At 38.7% G+C, this 18,615-nt stretch overlaps 2 protein-coding genes across 2 annotated transcripts; both read left to right on the top strand.

Moving 5' to 3' along the window:
- The first annotated feature begins 9,699 nt into the window (after positions 1 to 9,699).
- On the top strand, positions 9,700 to 12,027 carry LOC124461758. Its single transcript, XM_047013220.1, has 4 exons — positions 9,700 to 9,721; positions 10,642 to 10,878; positions 11,091 to 11,374; positions 11,941 to 12,027. The coding sequence occupies exons 1-4, from the start codon at positions 9,700 to 9,702 to the stop codon at positions 12,025 to 12,027; spliced, it is 630 nt and encodes a 209-aa protein (XP_046869176.1).
- A 3,227-nt stretch (positions 12,028 to 15,254) lies between these two features.
- On the top strand, positions 15,255 to 15,932 carry LOC124461757. Its single transcript, XM_047013219.1, has one exon. It carries the CDS (start codon positions 15,255 to 15,257, stop codon positions 15,930 to 15,932), a length of 678 nt encoding a protein of 225 aa, XP_046869175.1.
- Positions 15,933 to 18,615: the final 2,683 nt, after the last annotated feature.

Raw genomic sequence — 18,615 nt, 5'->3', positions numbered from 1 at the left:
AAAGATAAGCCTAGAAGGCCATCAATAAAGTCATGTGACAAAGAGGGCAGCAACGTGGTAGATTCATCTGTTAGTGACCATGCTAAAGCGGGTAAATTAAAATCACCTACAACTATGAGCATGTCTTGACTCGAAACTAAAGAGGAGACAAACTGAATTGCCTCTAAATGATTTAAATATACCACCATGTCTGACAATGGTGGAATATAGGAACAAGTAATAAAGCATTAAAAGATTTAAAATTTACTTTAACACCGACAAACTCAATCTCCTGGGTACTAGAAAATTGAATCATTTCAGATGATAAAGCAGCATCAACAGCTATCAGAACGCCACCACCTATGCGAGAAATCCGGTCACGTCTGAAAATAGAAAAGTTTGTGGAAAAAACCGATGCATCAGCAATATCAGGTTTTAGCCACGTCTCTGTGAAAGCTAGAATGTTATGCTCAAAAGAAAGACTATCTACATAGAGATTAGGAAGTTTAGATTTCAGTCCTCTAACGTTCTGGTAACCAAGGTTAAGGGACGAAGCTAGTTTTTTGACACACCAGCTGATGCTGATGTGGCAGGAATAGTATTAGTTGTTGTTGTAGGCAAGCGAATCGGTTGCCGATTTTTCTTTTTTACAGTATATTCCTTAACTAAATAGGCCAAAAATCTTCTCGACATATAGTGTCGAAGATATTGCCAGAAACACTAATTTTAAAGGACGAAATGTCCCGAGAATAAGAAAATTTAAACTTCTCCACCGCAATATTCGAGACGTTAACTTTCTTCCGAATATAGGCTATTACATCATCAGATGTGACAACAGGGTCTAGCCTAGAAACAAATATATGTTTCTTTGGTGGTATGCCAACGAGAGGCCGCGGTCCCGAAGCGTCAGCCGCAGTAGTACGTTGGACAAGTCACCCACTGCAGCAGTCAACTTGTTTACGGGGCCCTCAATACTTTTAGAACTATCGGCAATTTCCATTGGAATGGGTAATTGCCCAGACACATCGGACACTACAATAGGCATCGTTTTTAAGAGATCATTCCCAGGTGATACCGGTAATTCATTACTAATAGCATTCACAACCGGGCTCTTAAACGATATCAATTGCTGTACATTAGGAGTGGACTGTGCATGAGACCGGTCGGGGACGATAAGAGACGCTGGCGGATCTACAGATACAGAAACACCCCAAGGACTGGTCCTTTTACGTTTCGGAGACTCATTCATAAGCGATAAACTTCTGAACTGAGTCTCCACCGCAGTAAACTCCGCTTGGAGTTTATTAAAACCTGCCCTTAAAGTGTCAAAACTATCTCTAGTCCGCCTCATGAAAGAGCGCATCTCATTCTCGACCTCCCGGCAAGCATCACATCCATATTTTAAGCCACCACCTTTAGCAATAGACTCCTTGATTCTGCCTGTGTAACCTGCACACTTAACGTGAACCGCATTGTCACACAACCAGCAAAGAATATAATCATGGGAGTCAACCGCATTAGTGGCAACTATGCAATTATTTTTTGAGCAGACAACCATTTTATCAAAAGTTTAATTTAATTTCAAGAGGAAATACAAAAAAATAAAAAATAAAAATTCTAAAGGTAAAAAATCTGTGTATAAGAATATACTGACCAGTTCTGACACAAGGGTTAATGTGCAGAGTAAGCCTTCACAACTAAAGAATAAAAAGAAATGAAAACACAAAACCAAAAACACGTATCACAGAGTCGCGGGTAGGCAAAAGACGAGAGCGCAAATCAATCAAGAATAGGAAAGAGCGGGAGAGCGCGTCAATTGAACACATGCAACAACAATTTGTACGCAAGAGCGCGAGAGTTAGTTAAAACGGTAAAGACACAAAAGCAAAAGAGATAAACAAAACAACAACACCGCTAATGCAAGTATTGTTGTAAGTTTTGATTTTATTTAAATTTAAACAAAAACGACAGCAAGAACTCGCGAAATGAAAATAAAATTCGGATGTTGTAATTATTATTAATTAAACCGATAATTTAAGAGTTATGTAAAAGTATTTAATCGCGAGAAAAAATAAAAGTTGATAAGCGCAAAAAAAACACGTCCGTCCTCTGCAACGAGTGAAAGTTTTTTTTTTCATCCAATTAGAAATTGCTTTACTGCTGACATGGCGGCTTGACCAGTCTTCCTAGAGAATACATTTCAAAATGCTTTCTCCTCTCCTTGATCCGACCAATTTTGTGATACCCTCTTCAAGCACTTTAAGATCCGGGTACCTCTTAGTTTTGCCCCTATTTGGAAAGAGTATCAAAACAACGACATTGACAAAGCTCTTTTCGTCGTATTTGTTGTTTGTATTTTGATGGTCGTCAACATGCTTGGCAGTCCATTAAAAGCGAGTAAATTAAATGAAATTATGTATTTTGTCACAAGAGAAACAACAAAATTGCGGTATTACTGAATATGGGTGTGGGCATACATAATATACACATTGATGGGATAGTGTTTAATGGTTATAGATGATGTCAGAGCGGATATATTTGCAACCTGTGCAGAGCAATTTGTTACTATATGGGAGTAGCAAGAAAATCCTATTCGGGCGGGGCGGATTCGAGTCATAGTGGGATGGGGGCGGAAAGGGAGACAAACTGCATGCCAACAAATGTCATGCCATGCCATGTAATGACCTGTTTTCAAGGGTCTTAGAAGGCGGTATAAATTTTCAATTAATTTTCAAAGTTTCTCATATCATAGCAAGTCAATCTAGTTACCTAGAAATACTCACTCACAAAAGGTCATATGAATTGAAAGAAAATATTTCAGTGAAAAAGTAACAATATTGCTGCGAGCTTGAAAATTATTTAAATAAAAAGTTTCAAAAATATCGTGTTGGTGCTTGAGACAAAAATTAAAAAATAGATAAAATCCTTACATGAAAAACACGCTAATTTTAAAAAATATATAACAAATTTATAAGTCCAGTCCTCGTAAAACAGGAAACAGATTTCTTCCTTTACATCAAAATTACATACCTATGTCAATTGCAAAAAGTTACAAAAGATGAATATTGTCCCTTTGGCCACACTTATGTTATACATATTAAAAACTGCATCAAAATTAAGTACAAATTTTAGCATACATTCATCCCTCTAATCTAAACATTTTTAAAATCCTTATTGTTCCTTTTGGCAAAAATTGGGAAATACATTTAAATTAAGTAAAAATTTACTCGAAATAGGAATAGAACTCTTAATCAAAATTAAGTACAAATTTTAAAATATATTCCATAAAATGTTACAAAAGTAAAAAGTTATTCATTATACGAAATATATATTTTTTAAATTACATTACAGTATGTCGGAGATTGTAAAGGTGGTTTATACTCCTTGTTGGCCAATTTCTCGGCCATATTAATAATCTGCTACTCGTTGGATTCGATGAATCAAAACTTTCCTTGCCACAATCAGATTAGACGACGTTAGTAGTTTTCCATTTATTTTTACATAATCCCGTGCCCACAGTGTCCTTAATTAGCTTCGTTAAACGAGAAGAAGAAAAAAACCAGAGCCCCAGCTAAATGGCATGCCAAAAGATGTGAGATGGGAAATCATCAGCATCTCGACATCAGCAACAAGTTTCAAATTTTTTGCCGTAGTAAATGGCAAACTGTCAAAGTATTGGTGTGGGGAGGAGGTACTTGAAATGGAAGCGGGTTCGAGTCATGGTGGGATGGGGGCGGAAAGAGAGACAAACTGCATGCCAACAAGTGTCATGCCATGCCATGTAATGACCTGTTTTCAAGGTCTTAGAAGGCGGTATAAATTTTCAATTAATTTTCAAAGTATCTCATATCATAGCAAGTCAATCTAGTTACCTAGAAATACGAGTAATGCGAGCTTGAAAATTATTTGAATACAACATACATATACATATAAAATTCTACATCAAAATTAACTACAAATTTTAGCATACATTCATCCCTCTAATCTAAACATTTTTAAAATCCTTATTGTTCCTTTTGACAAAAATTGGGAAATACAAATTTAGAACATAATACCCAAAAAGTTACAAAAGTGGTTACGTTTAATCCTTTATATCAAAATTAAGTAAAATTTTAACACGAAATAAGAATAAAACTCTTCATTAAAATTAAGTACAAATTTTAAAATTAATTCCATAAAATGTTACAAAAGTTAAAAGTTATCATTCATTATACGAAATATATATTTTTTATATCACATTACATCAAAATTAAGAACACATTCCATAAAAAATGGTTAAAGGTTACGAAACATATACCTTATCCTTTATATCATATCATTGTGCTTTTTAATGTCCTTTCGGCCAAAGTTACGAAGTACATATAATTAGGCGAAATTGTAAAAATAAATTCTTTTATATGGAAATTTGGCTAAATTTTAAAAGATCCTGTAACCTGTATCCTGTAAGCGTACCAGTCATATCCAAGATTATGTGCAGCAAGGCGACAGACCGTCAGCGCAGATTCTAGGATTGCAGGATGCTCACAGGCATGCTCATCGGACACACAGCTCATGTGAAGGACTGCAGAAAATGAAAGGTTGCGGATGTTCCAGAAACGCTTGCACACCGCCTGGGTAGCCTTGGCAGCGATTAGGCCTAGGTACCTAGGAGTCCATCTGCTGAACACGCTTCAGGATGCAGCCAAGCATGAGGCTCTTGACATTCGTCTGACACCATTTGTTTTATGTTTTCGATGTTGCCTGACATCCTGTGCATTTCGGATGCTACCATATAGGTCATGGGGTTTACTTTGTGTGTATTCCGATTGGTTTTTTTTTTTTTTTGTTTTTTTTTTTTTTTTTGTTTTGGTTTTTGTTTTAAAAGTATCTATATATCCCGTTTATATTAGTGTTTCCTAAAAACGCGAACTAAATTCAAACTTCGAAACCGCGTCTACGACATTCATACAACATTCAAACATCGTTTCGAAAACAAGTCACAAATTAAAATTTTATGACCACATTAAATTTTTCGCAGATATTTACTTTTAGGTGTACGAAATTCGCCAAATTCGTCTTGTTCTCTTAGGTTCACAATCAAATGTCAAAAACGCAGCAGTTTTCAATTACGACGGCTTTGATTTTATGTCGGTTTGGAGGATTTTGCAATTTGATTGAACCGATTACTCATTGAGGTATTTAAGAATATAGGCATATCATTTGTATGAATATATTTGTGGAATTAAGTCCAGCATCATGTATTTAAGAAGCCCTTTTCCGTGGTGAACAAATACTGACTGCATACAATGGAAACTTGCAGTCTCTGCAGTCAACGGATGTCCATACGAAATCCAGTCCAACTATTGAATCTAGGTAGGTAGGTGTCTTTTGGCCACATTGTTTGCCAACCAGTTGGGCAGACAAATGACAGTTTGAAAGGTCGCCAGCGGCAAACTTGAAAAGGCCGACGATGAGATATGCATGTATGTCTTTTGTTTTGTCAATCTCTATTGCATATTTAATATTCTTTTATTTTCCACCAAAATGAATTCAGTTTTCTTGTTCGTTTTCATGAAACGATCGTTTTGTTTTCGCTTGTCTAATTGTTTATTCAAATCGCCACACTGAACATTGTCCATTACAATAAATTCCAAAGTCATCATAGGTAAACTTTTATTATGCCACTGTCAAATTCTCTCTTTAGAATGTAGGCAAATGTGTCACCATTTTGGAATATAAGAATAAGTTTGATGGTTTTTCAATTGTAGGTCAAATATGTTAGTAGAAATTTTAATGAATTTCAGTTTTTACAATTCGGTAATAGATAGAGAAGCATAAAAAGTTAAAGTCGATCTCGGTTTTTATACCATACACCCATAGGGTGAAATGGTATATTAAAGTCGCCAAAATGTATGTAATAGGCAGAAGGAGGCATCTCCGACCCACAAAGTATATATATTCTCGGATCAACAACCGAGTCGATCTAGCCATGTCCGTCTGTCCATCCGTCCGTCCGTCCGTCCGTTTCTATGAACACGCAGATCACGGAGACTATAAGAGCTAGAGCCATCAAATGGTATGCAGACTCGTGTGGTATGTACAGTTATCGAGTTTGTTTCAAATTTTTGCCACGCCCCCATAATTTACATAAAACTGCTTTTCTTAAAAAGTATAACAGATAGAAACATCAAATTTGGTTTATATACTTGTTTAGTTGCCGCGCAGAAAAAAGTTGTTCCAACTTTTTGCCACGACTCCTTCCGCCCCCGCAATTCACATAAAACTGATTTTCTTAAAAACTATGAAAGCTACCGACATTAAATTAGGTATGTAAGCTGTCCTAATAGACGCGCAGATATTGACTATTTAACAATTTTGCCACTCCCATTTCCGCCCCCGAAAAATAAACAAAACTGATTTTCTCGAAAACTAACAAAGCTAAAGTCACCAAATTTAGTATGTATACTGGCTTAGTATGCGCGCAGAATATATATATTTTAATATGTTGCCACGCCCACTTACGCCTCCTTAGTTTAAAAAAACCGATTGGCTCTTGCAATTTTTTGACCAACGCGATCAAATGTGGCAGACTAGTTAATCTTATCTATATCAAACTACCAAATTTGATTGAAATCGGACTAGAAACATGCAAAATATACGTATGAATGTATTTCGCTACGCGATCCATAAGGGCAGAATTGGCGTTGGCTAGTGGCGGCGCTAGAGTGCTCGTGTGTTTGTAGAGTGAGCGAAATAGCATGTGGTATGAGGCATGTTAAAACAATTTAATAGACATACATTTATTGGTTTTCGAAATTTGAAATATTTGTTTCACCTGGTTTATGGTATACCCAAGTCGGCGAGACGACTTACTTACTTCATTTTTAACTATATCCTTGCTCAATCAAAATTTTAAACTGAAAACTGAAATATCATGATAATTGTTAATTTTGCAACATGCGAAGATCGAAGCTTAGAAGTTGGTTTCCGGTGTTAATTGTTTAAACAGTTTCAGTTTTGCCTTGTCCCATTTTGTTAAGATTTGCCTTGACATTTCAGATAATTAATCAAACTCTCCAACTCGAAATGTGTGAGGGGCATGCAGCAACGCCTCGTCGCGTTCTTGCATGTGACAATAAACGGCAATCATTTGTATACTACCAAGTGCTTAAACAAAAAACAAACCGAAAAAAATAATTCATATTAACTAACATAACTTCACTTCATTCCATTTGAGGCTTTAGGCTCTTGCATAAATTTTGCCTGATAAAATTTTCAATGGGCTGCGGGTGCTGCAATTTCGTTTGAAATATTGCGGCTATATGATATTTCAATTTTCAATTAGTAAGACTAAAAAGAAGTAAAAAAAGAAAAAACAAAATGTGTACGTTTGTACAAGCAGCGAAATTCTGTCGACACCACTTTTACGTGGTCTTTGAAATGCATTTCTGAGTTGTATCAGTTTCTTTTTATGGCCAAACATTGTAGGTCAAAGAGTCAACAGTTTTGCTGGAGAAGTGACGCATGGTAGGAAAAGTACGCTTAAGTATGTTATTAAGTCTTGCCTGAAGAGCCACAGAGATGGATCAGAGCACTTTCCCGTACGGCTTTTTAAGTTTCGTAAAAACGATGCTGTCCGTCGCCAGTGGGTTTCAAAATGTAATTTGCAATCTGACGTCAATGTTGACAAGGCGTTGATTTGCAACTTACATTTTGAAAAAAAATTGTCGTATAATATCTGAAAGCAGGTGCTACACCGACTCTTCGCTTATTTGAAGAAACCGACATAAAGTTGAATATCTCGGAAAGAGATAATAATTATGATGTGTATGATTTTTGCACAGAAGAAGATTCTGAAATTTTAAATTTTCCAAAAGCTGCAACCCAGGTTGGTAATGGAAATAAGAATAATTGCTGCTCTATTGAGACACATTGAATTTTGTGCAAATTGCCTTAAAAAAGAGCAAAATGAAGCGTACTACAGAAAAAAGTACTTTGAAATGTCAGAGAATTTAGGAAAAGAAAAACAAAAAGTCAAACTTTTCAATAAAAAAAATCGACATTTAAGAATTCCGTTTGCAAACGGAAAAGGCACGAAAAATTAAATATCTGAAAGAAAAAAACTCAAACAAAATATTTTTGAAAATATAAAGAAAAAATGCCTATCAAAGAATTCAAACATGATTTGCACTATGTTACTGAAAAGCAAGCTATCGTGGATAGAAGATGAAAAAATAATTGCTCAAAGCATTAATTATACTATATATATATATATATATATATATATATCCGTTTGCAAAAGAAAAGTCAAGAAAAATTAAATATCTAAAAGAAAAAAACTCAAACAAAAATTTTTTTGAAAATATAAAGAAAAAATGCCTATCAAAGAATTCACACATGATTTTTACTATGTTACTGAAAAACTAAAGGGCCGGGGCTAACTTCGACAGCGTCAAAGTTTGAAAACCCTTGCAACATTTTTGGTAACTCTTTCCTAACCTATAGCAATCAAAGTGGAAAAACGTTTAAGCTAAAAAGGCTAATGTTTCCGAAAGAACGGCCTACAATCTTAGCATAGGAAATAACGAAGATATTGATCAAAGTCACTGTTTTCCACCGATCGTTCCTATGGAAGCTATATGGCACAGTCATTAACAGATATATTAAACTAACAAATGTTTAATTTGAAAGCAATCGCGGCAAAAGTAACAAAGTTATTGACAAAAGTCACTGTTTTCGAAAGATCGTTCCTATGGGAGCTATATGATATAGTAACCCGATCTTTATTAAAGTCGGCACAGTCATTAACAGATATATTAAACTAACAAATGTTTAATTTGAAAGCAATCGCGTCAAAAGTAACGAAATTATTGACAAAAGTTACTGTTTTCGAAAGATCGTTCCTATGGGAGCTATATGATATAGTCAACCGATCTTGATCAAATTTGGCATATTCGTTTATATGTGTAATTAACTCACCAATGTGAAATTTCACGACAGTAGCTCAGAAAAAAATGAAGTTATTAAGAAAAGTCACTGTTCGTGACTTTGTCATTTCTAAGGGATCTATATGATATAGTGATCCGATCCGGCTGAATCCGAGATATACAACGCCTGCAGTATATACAAGCCTACATGCAGTGATGCTAGATTGAACTCTCTTTGAGCTTGCGATATATCGATAGTTTAGCTTTTTAACCCAATGGTTAATATTTCAGAATAATTAAATTAATGAATTTAAATTCAGGAGTTCTCCTCCAACATGCTCCCCCTGTTGAAAGAACCAACTTTCAAATAAATGCTTCTGGAAGCGGAGCGATCTTGTGAATTGGCCTTTTGAAGATTCCTTTTGCAGTCCTAAATTCGTCTACTCGAATTTTGTCATCAGGTCCGGCATTTACAGACACTACAAGAGTAGTGTTAGAAAGAGCTAAAGGCCAATGTTGAGCCGGCACGTTGTCTTCATGTACTTTAACTAGTTGTCCCAAGGCCACATTTGCTTTTCCGTAAATCCATTTGCTGCGTTGTTGTAAGTTATAAACATAATCCCGTGCCCACAGTGTCCTTAATTAGCTTCGTTAAACGAGAAGAAGAAAAAAACCAGAGCCCCAGCCAAATGGCATGCCAAAAGATGTGAGATGGGAAATCATCAGCATCTCGACATCAGCAACAAGTTTCAAATTCATTGCCGTAGTAAATGGCAAACTGTCAAAGTATTGGTGTGGGGAGGAGGTACTTGAAATGGAAGCGGGTTCGAGTCATGGTGGGATGGGGGCGGAAAGAGAGACAAACTGCATGCCAACAAGTGTCATGCCATGCCATGTAATGACCTGTTTTCAAGGGTCTTAGAAGGCGGTATAAATTTTCAATTAATTTTCAAAGTATCTCATATCATAGCAAGTCAATCTAGTTACCTAGAAATACGAGTAATGCGAGCTTGAAAATTATTTGAATACAAACATACATATTGTTGAGGAACCAATTGTCATTTAACGTACATTGCTATACGCAGCAAGGCAGAGACTCATGAATGATCTTGCACATCTCACAATGCTTTTGTTTTTGTATTTTCTCTTAAGTTTCTAGAATATACTGGCGCCAGTCTGGTATGCTCTGTCTCTGTCACTCTTTATAAACCTATATGACCTACGTAGTTACGTAAGAATTGAAAATTTAGTAATAAGCAAGCAAACGAACGATCAAGACGTGTTCTAGCAGTGGCAGAAACAGTTCAACAAAATTGAAGTAAAAATAAGTTAAGTTCTTATGAGACATTAAACACAGTGGTTTATTGTTCATCATAATTTGGTCCTTCGAGCCGGATCGTTGGGCATTGTTTGTTTGTTACTCATTGCTTGATAATTTGTTGCAACGTGGTTGCAATTAATTGTTAACCTCAAAGTTAGTAGTCGATAGTTCTGGCCTACTATCGAGTAGACAATCGCGTGCTTATTGGAAAAAGCGCGGACAAACGGTGGCGCCACTCGCCTATCGGTATCTGTTATCGATATAATCGACGAGATCGTGAGGGAACACATCTCTGGGAGAAACACGCGTCATGAAATTTTTGGTCCACACAAGCAGTGGAAATTTCTTGACATCTCATCATGGAGGAAATGAAAATATTCATAAAGGCCAGAGGGAGATTGAAGACAACCATTACCCGCATATATGGATATGCAGAGAATCCTGCACAGGATGCCGACGTCTTCGCAATTGACACCAAATTGGAAACTTTGTCCAATGCGTGGAAAGAGTTCGTGAAGTCTGGCGACGAATTGGCCAAATACGACAAACTAGAGGGTTATGTGGACCCTACCGAAGACTTCGGGATATACGAGGAGAAATATGAAATAGCAAATGCCCGCCTTAAGGCTGCCTTGGCTCCGTCTGGCAAGTTGGAAGAAATCGGCGCGGCTGGTAACGATGTTCGCTCTTCCAAGGAATTCTGCAACAAATGCAGAATCAACAGCAACAACTACAACTCCAGATGCAGGGTCAAATGGAACACCAGCGGCGTCAAATGGAACTCCAGATGCAGAGTCAAATGGAACACCAGCAACGGCAAATGGAGCAGCAGCAACTATTGGTTGAGAGATTGCTCTCGCCACAGCAATCTTCGTCTTCGTCAGGCTCACAGTCGGTTGCAACAGCGGCACCAAGAGATTGTGAGTTACCGAAAATCAACATCAAGCCCTTCGGTGGAGATTACAAGGAATGGCATGCCTTTAAAGACCTGTTTGAGAGTACCATTCACGGAAAGGCAACTTTGACGAATATCCAAAAGTTTCATCACCTGAAGTCATGCGTCATAGGAGAAGCAGCGATACTCATCCAGCATTTGCCCGTGGTGGCATCAAATTACGACGTTGCATGGAAATCATTGAGTGATCGATATGAAAAGCCCCGTTACTTGGTGAATTTACTGATGGACACATTCACCGCATTGCCAAAAGCTGTTGGGCAAAACTCATCATCGCTACGCGCTCTGACATGCGGAGCCAGTGATGTTATTCGGGCTTTAGACGCTTCTGGACAAACGGGCCGTGACTGTTGGCTCATATACTTGCTCATCAACAAGGTTGATGAGGCTACCCGACGTGAATGGATCGACAAAAGCCAAGATATCGAAAATCCTACCATTGAAGAGTTGCTCAAGTTTTTGGACTCACGATGCGATCGCCTTGAGCTCAGTCAAGTGGTCGATCATGCAGCGAGCAAACCGAGGGATGAAAAAGGAAAAAGGCAAGCACGCACCATGCTTGCCATTACAGGTAATTGTATGAAATGTCATAGTACTGAGCACATACTGTCGCTTGTCCTCATTCCAGAACTTGACTGTCAAGCAACGTTACACCTTTGCGAAGGAGAAACATATGTGTTTTAATTGTTTGAGAACTGGACATGGAGTAAGCGCTTGTGGCTCGAAGTCTTCTTGCAAGTATTGCAAGCGCCGCCATCATTCTATGCTGCATTCTGAAGGCCATTCTACACAGCAAAATAGCGCAGAGCAGCACCAAGGCAACTCAGGCCAGGCTTCTGAGGAGTCACCAGCGGCATCAGCGATAGCAATGATGAATGTTACCAGACCCAGTAAGCCAAATGGCCAACGAAGAAGCACTCTACCTACTGCATTGGTACACGTCCGAAATTCTCAAGGAGCCTTGCTGACGTGCCGTATTTTATTGGATAGCGCCTCAGACCTGTCATTCATTTCGGAACGGTGCGTACAGACGTTGGGGCTTGCACGTTCGCCATTTCGAGTTGCCACATCGGGCATCTCAGACGTCAAGGCAGGAATAACAAGAGGTTTCTGCTCTCTCCAGATGATGTCTCGTGTGTCGAGTCATTGCATCGATATTAAAGCTCACATTTTAGGAAAGATCACCTCACCATTGGCACGTGAAAACATTGATGCTTCATCACTGTCGGTATTTAATGGATACCAAATGGCTGACCCTGACTTCAGAACTAACGCCTCAATCGACATTTTGCTGGGCAATGATTGCATTTGGTTAGTTCTCACCGGAGAGAAGTTATGCGATGGTCAAGGGCACCCTATTGCAGTTAACACCATATTTGGATGGGTAATCACATCGGTATACACTTCAAGATTGCAAACATCATCTACGTCATTGCTGACTACGGTTAATATAGATGGACTACTGCAAAGATTTTGGGAACTAGAGGAAGTTCCATCACACACAACTGTAAACGAAGAGGATGAAAAGGTCGAAACGCACTTCCAGCGTACCCACAACCGCAACTCGAATGGAAGATACATAGTCGATTTGCCCTTCAAGGAACAAAACCCACAATTTGCGGATACATTTCAAGGAGCGAGATCGCGCTTTCTCGCAGTCGAGCGTCGTCTAATGAAGGACTCCAGCTTGAAGTTAAAATATACTCAGTTTATGAGAGAGTATATCCAGCTGGGTCACATGAAGGAAGTAGCTGCAGACGAAGACACAAACGTATGTAAGAAGTCATTCTATTTGCCACACCATCCAGTCATAGGCGCCAAGCTGCGGGTGGTGTTCGATGGATCATTTCAAGATCGGGATGGACGATCTCTTAACGACGCACTTCACATTGGCCCATGTATACAACGCAACCTCTTCAACGTTTGTCTGCGTTTTCGAATGCACAGATTCGTATTTTCTGCGGACATCGTCAAAATGTTCAGACAGATTTTAGTGGCCCCTGAACATCAGAATTTTCAACGAATCCTTTGGAGAGAAGACCCTGAGGAACCATTGAAGCATTACAAGTCGACCACAGTCACCTATGGCACAGCATGTGCACCGTTTCTGGCAGTTAGAGTGCTGGAACAACTGGCAACTGATCACGAATACGAGTTTCCAAGGGCGGCTAGGATACTTTTGGATGATTTCTACGTCGATGACGTACTGACAGGAGCCATGAACGAACAAGAACTGCTCGACATTAAGGAAGAGCTGATACTCCTTATGTCACGGGCACAATTGGAGCTAAGCAAATGGGTCTCGAATAGTAAACGAATTGCCAGCAACGAGGGAAATGAAATCGATTTCTCAAAGATGGCAGCAAAGGTGCTTGGGCTGCATTGGCGTCCTGGAGAAGACGTCCTAACATATAAGGTTTCATTATCGGAACATATGACTTGTACGAAGCGACAAGTGCTATCTGACACGGCACGCATCTTTGACCCACTCGGCATTTTGGCGCCAGTGGTGATCAAGTTTAAAATTCTGCTCCAAGAATTATGGCTGCTTAATCTGGATTGGGACTCGGAACTGCCAACGAAGCAAGCGCACTTATGGCAAACATTCAGAAAGGACATTTTCACGTTAAGGAACCTGAAGATACCTCGATTTGTAGACAATCAACCCGATGACATCGAACTGCATGGATTTTCAGATGCTTCGTTAAAGGCTTACTCTGCTGTCATTTACAACCGTGTGACACACCTAGATGGAAGCATCGGAGTGGCACTCATTGCAGCTAAAACAAGAGTGTCACCATTAAAGCAGAAGTCGTTGCCACGATTGGAACTTTGCGGAGCTCTACTATTAGCTCGTTTATTCCAAGCAGTAAGGTCTGGTCTGCGCCAGAAGGATGTTAAGATACACGCATGGACCGATTCTACAATCGTTTTGTCATGGCTTTCGCATCAACCCTGTAAACTTAAAACATTTGTTGCCAACCGAACGGCAGAAATACTAGAGACCATACCACGTAGCGCTTGGAGACATGTCAGCACTAAAGAGAATCCTGCAGATTGTGCATCACGAGGCATGCTAGCGAGTGACTTAATTAACTTTGATCTATGGTGGAAGGGACCATCTTGGCTGCACGACTGTACACTATACTCAGAGACAATGAATAGACCACCAACTTGCTGCTCAATTCTCAAGCCAGCAGCAGAACTTGAGTTCAAAACCAATATCTTGACAACCATTTCCAAGGATATTGAGGATTCCCCATTTGAGGTACTACTCGGAAGGACATCATCTTGGATCAGACTGGTTCGAGTGGTCGCATATGTATTCCGCTTCGTTCATCGAATCCGATCAAGCAAGTCTAAATATTCAGGACCTCTAAAGTTCGATGAAATCACCAGAGCAAGGAAGTTTTGCCTACGACAGGCACAAAATCAATTCAATGACGATAGACAGCTGCTTTTGAGGAAGCAATCTTTGGAGCGACGATTAATTTTAAACAAACTATCTCCCTTCGTTGACGAAGATGGAATTATACGTGTGGGTGGACGTTTGGAAAGGTCGCAATTGCCTGCAGATGCCAAGCATCCAGTAGTTTTGCCCAAACAACATCGCCTTGTGGAATTGCTGCTGAAACATGAGCATAAGGTCAATCTTCATCCAGGAGTTTCAGCAATGTTTGTAATAATTCGCCAGAAATATTGGATCATTGGCGCACGAAATCTTATTCGACGTATCACACATGAGTGTTTAAACTGTTTTAGACAGCGCCATCACACAGCAAATCAGTTTATGGCAAATTTACCGGCTGTTCGAGTGCGACAAGCCTTTCCATTTGAGCATACTGGATGCGATTATGCTGGACCTATCTTGCTGAAGGTTCACAAGGGACGAAACCCCAGGAAGGAAAAGGGCTACATTTGCCTGTTTGTATGTATGGTTACTTCAGCTCTTCATCTGGAGCTGGCCACTGATCTCAGCACCGACACATTCTTGGCGGCATTAAAACGTTTTATGGCTCGTCGTGGGAAGTGCTCCCAAATGTATAGCGATAACGGGCGCAACTTTGTTGGCGCAAAACGTGCACTAGACGAAATGGTACAGCTTCTCGCTTCACGCGAGCACAATGATGTCGTTTCAAAAGCCCTTGCGGATCAAGGCATCAAATGGAATTTTATTCCTCCATATTCACCACACTGGGGTGGTAAGTGGGAGTCGGCAGTACGCTCGGTTAAGCTGCATTTGCGACGTGTAATAGGAACCAACGTCCTCACCTTTGAGCAGATGCACACACTGCTTTCGCAAATAGAATCTGTCGTTAATTCGCGACCATTGTGCACAGGATCGGATACTGAAATTGCCTACCTGTCACCGGCACATTTCTTAATTGGCAGAACATATACAGCAGTTCCTGAAGACAGCTATTTGCAGATTCCGACCAATCGATTAAGCTACTGGCAGCATGTTCAAGCAATGCTTCAAGGATTTTGGAAGCGTTGGCATCAAGAATACTTGACATCGCTACAACAGCGCCCGAAATGGACCACCAAGTTACCAAACATTGCGATCGGTAATCTTGTCCTGATCAAGGACTCTAACGCGCCTCCATCGGCATGGCTCTTAGGACGGGTAACTCAGGTGTTCACAGGAGATGATGGCCTCGTCAGAGCGGTTCAGGTTCTCACCAAATCAGGAGAAGTCACTCGCCCTATCACGAAGATTGCAGCCCTACCTGGTTCAGAAACGGAGTTTCAGGGGGGGGCGGGATGTTGAGGAACCAATTGTCATTTAACGTACATTGCTATACGCAGCAAGGCAGAGACTCATGAATGATCTTGCACATCTCACAATGCTTTTGTTTTTGTATTTTCTCTTAAGTTTCTAGAATATACTGGCGCCAGTCTGGTATGCTCTGTCTCTGTCACTCTTTATAAACCTATATGACCTACATAGTTACGTAAGAATTGAAAATTTAGTAATAAGCAAGCAAACGAACGATCAAGACGTGTTCTAGCAGTGGCAGACACAGTTCAACAAAATTGAAGTAAAAATAAGTTAAGTTCTTATGAGACATTAAACACAGTGGTTTATTGTTCATCACATATACATATAAAATTGTACATCAAAATTAACTACAAATTTTAGCATACATTCATCCCTCTAATCTAAACATTTTTAAAATCCTTATTGTTCCTTTTGACAAAAATTGGGAAATACAAATTTAGAACATAATACCCAAAAAGTTACAAAAGTGGTTACGTTTAATCCTTTATATCAAAATTAAGTAAAATTTTAACACGAAATAAGAATAAAACTCTTCATTAAAATTAAGTACAAATTTTAAAATTAATTCCATAAAATGTTACAAAAGTTAAAAGTTATCATTCATTATACGAAATATATATTTTTTATATCACATTACATCAAAATTAAGAACACATTCCAAAAAAAAATGGTTAAAGGTTACGAAACATATACCTTATCCTTTATATCATATCATTGTGCTTTTTAATGTCCTTTCGGCCAAAGTTACGAAGTACATATAATTAGGCGAAATTGTAAAAATAACTTTTTTTATATGGAAATTTGGCTAAATTTTAAAAGATCCTGTAACCTGTATCCTGTAAGCGTACCAGTCATATCCAAGATTATGTGCAGCAAGGCGACAGACCGTCAGCGCAGATTCTAGGATTGCAGGATGCTCACAGGCATGCTCATCGGACACACAGCTCATGTGAAGGACTGCAGAAAATGAAAGGTTGCGGATGTTCCAGAAACGCTTGCACACCTCCTGGGTAGCCTTGGCAGCGATGAGGCTTAGGTACCTAGGAGTCCATCTGCTGAACACGCTTCAGGATGCAGCCAAGCATGAGGCTCTTGACATTCGTCTGACACCCATATCCTGTAGTCGGTCTATGTGGGATGTTCCAAATGTTCAAGAAACGCTTAGACACATCCTGTGCAGCCTTGGTAACGAGGCATAGCTACCCCATATAAGAAATCGCTTCAGGATGCAGCCAAGCGAACAATTTAGCAACTCTTGATGTCCTGTCAGATATAAGCCCCCGCTCCCGCACCCCACGGACGAAAATCTGTCTGTGGGACTCCTAGTGGATGGCCTGCTTAAACTAACCTCACCTATATCTAGAAAATCTAACCATTATATTTAACAATTGCAAAGTAATAACTTCTTTACATCAAAATTAAGTGAAAAACAAACGATTCTTTATCAAAATTACACAAAAAGCACAAAAATCGGGAAGTAATTTTTTAATTAAAAATTAAACTTAGTGTTCGTTAAAATTTCAGTATTTAAAAATTTAAGTTTATGGTGTTTCGTGGTTGTTTTGTTTTAAAAGTATCTATATATCCCGTTTATATTAGTGTTTCCTAAAAACGCGAACTAAATTCAAACTTCGAAACCGCGTCTACGACATTCATACAACATTCAAACATCGTTTCGAAAACAAGTCACAAATTAAAATTTTATGACCACATTAAATTTTTCGCAGATATTTACTTTTAGGTGTACGAAATTCGCCAAATTCGTCTTGTTCTCTTAGGTTCACAATCAAATGTCAAAAACGCAGCAGTTTTCAATTACGACGGCTTTGATTTTATGTCGATTTGGAGGATTTTGCAATTTGATTGAACCGATTACTCATTGAGGTATTTAAGAATATAGGCATATCATTTGTATGAATATATTTATGGAATTAAGTCCAGCATCATGTATTTAAGAAGCCCTTTTCCGTGGTGAACAAATACTGACTACATACAATGGAAACTTGCAGTCTCTGCAGTCAACGGATGTCCATACGAAATCCAGTCCAACTATTGAATCTAGGTAGGTAGGTGTCTTTTGGCCACATTGTTTGCCAACCAGTTGGGCAGACAAATGACAGTTTGAAAGGTCGCCAGCGGCAAACTTGAAAAGGCCGACGATGAGATATGCATGTATGTCTTTTGTTTTGTCAATCTCTATTGCATATTTAATATTCTTTTATTTTCCACCAAAATGAATTCAGTTTTCTTGTTCGTTTTCATGAAACGATCGTTTTGTTTTCGCTTGTCTAATTGTTTATTCAAATCGCCACACTGAACATTGTCCATTACAATAAATTCCAAAGTCATCATAGGTAAACTTTTATTATGCCACTGTCAAATTCTCTCTTTAGAATGTAGGCAAATGTGTCACCATTTTGGAATATAAGAATAAGTTTGATGGTTTTTCAATTGTAGGTCAAATATGTTAGTAGAAATTTTAATGAATTTCAGTTTTTACAATTCGGTAATAGATAGAGAAGCATAAAAAGTTAAAGTCGATCTCGGTTTTTATACCATACACCCATAGGGTGAAATGGTATATTAAAGTCGCCAAAATGTATGTAATAGGCAGAAGGAGGCATCTCCGACCCCACAAAGTATATATATTCTCGGATCAACAACCGAGTCG

The sequence above is a fragment of the Drosophila willistoni genome, unplaced genomic scaffold (assembly GCF_018902025.1).
Source record: "Drosophila willistoni isolate 14030-0811.24 unplaced genomic scaffold, UCI_dwil_1.1 Seg625, whole genome shotgun sequence".
NCBI lineage: Eukaryota > Metazoa > Arthropoda > Insecta > Diptera > Drosophilidae > Drosophila > Drosophila willistoni.
Note: the sequence above shows the minus strand (reverse complement) of the source record. Positions and strands in the feature narration are given on the sequence as shown.

What these genes read in the sequence shown, in the direction of transcription:
- LOC124461758 (XM_047013220.1), top strand. Translation starts at nt 9,700, where the DNA reads ATGGAAGCGGGTTCGAGTCATG. An exon ending in GGAAGCGGGTTCGAGTCATG is followed by an intron (nt 9,722 to 10,641) that starts GTGGGATGGGGG and finishes ATGGATATGCAG; the next exon opens with AGAATCCTGCACAGGATGCC. An exon ending in ATGAAAAGCCCCGTTACTTG is followed by an intron (nt 11,375 to 11,940) that starts GTGAATTTACTG and finishes TGCATTCTGAAG; the next exon opens with GCCATTCTACACAGCAAAAT.
- LOC124461757 (XM_047013219.1), top strand. Translation starts at nt 15,255, where the DNA reads ATGGTACAGCTTCTCGCTTCACGCGAGCACAATGATGTCGTTTCAAAA.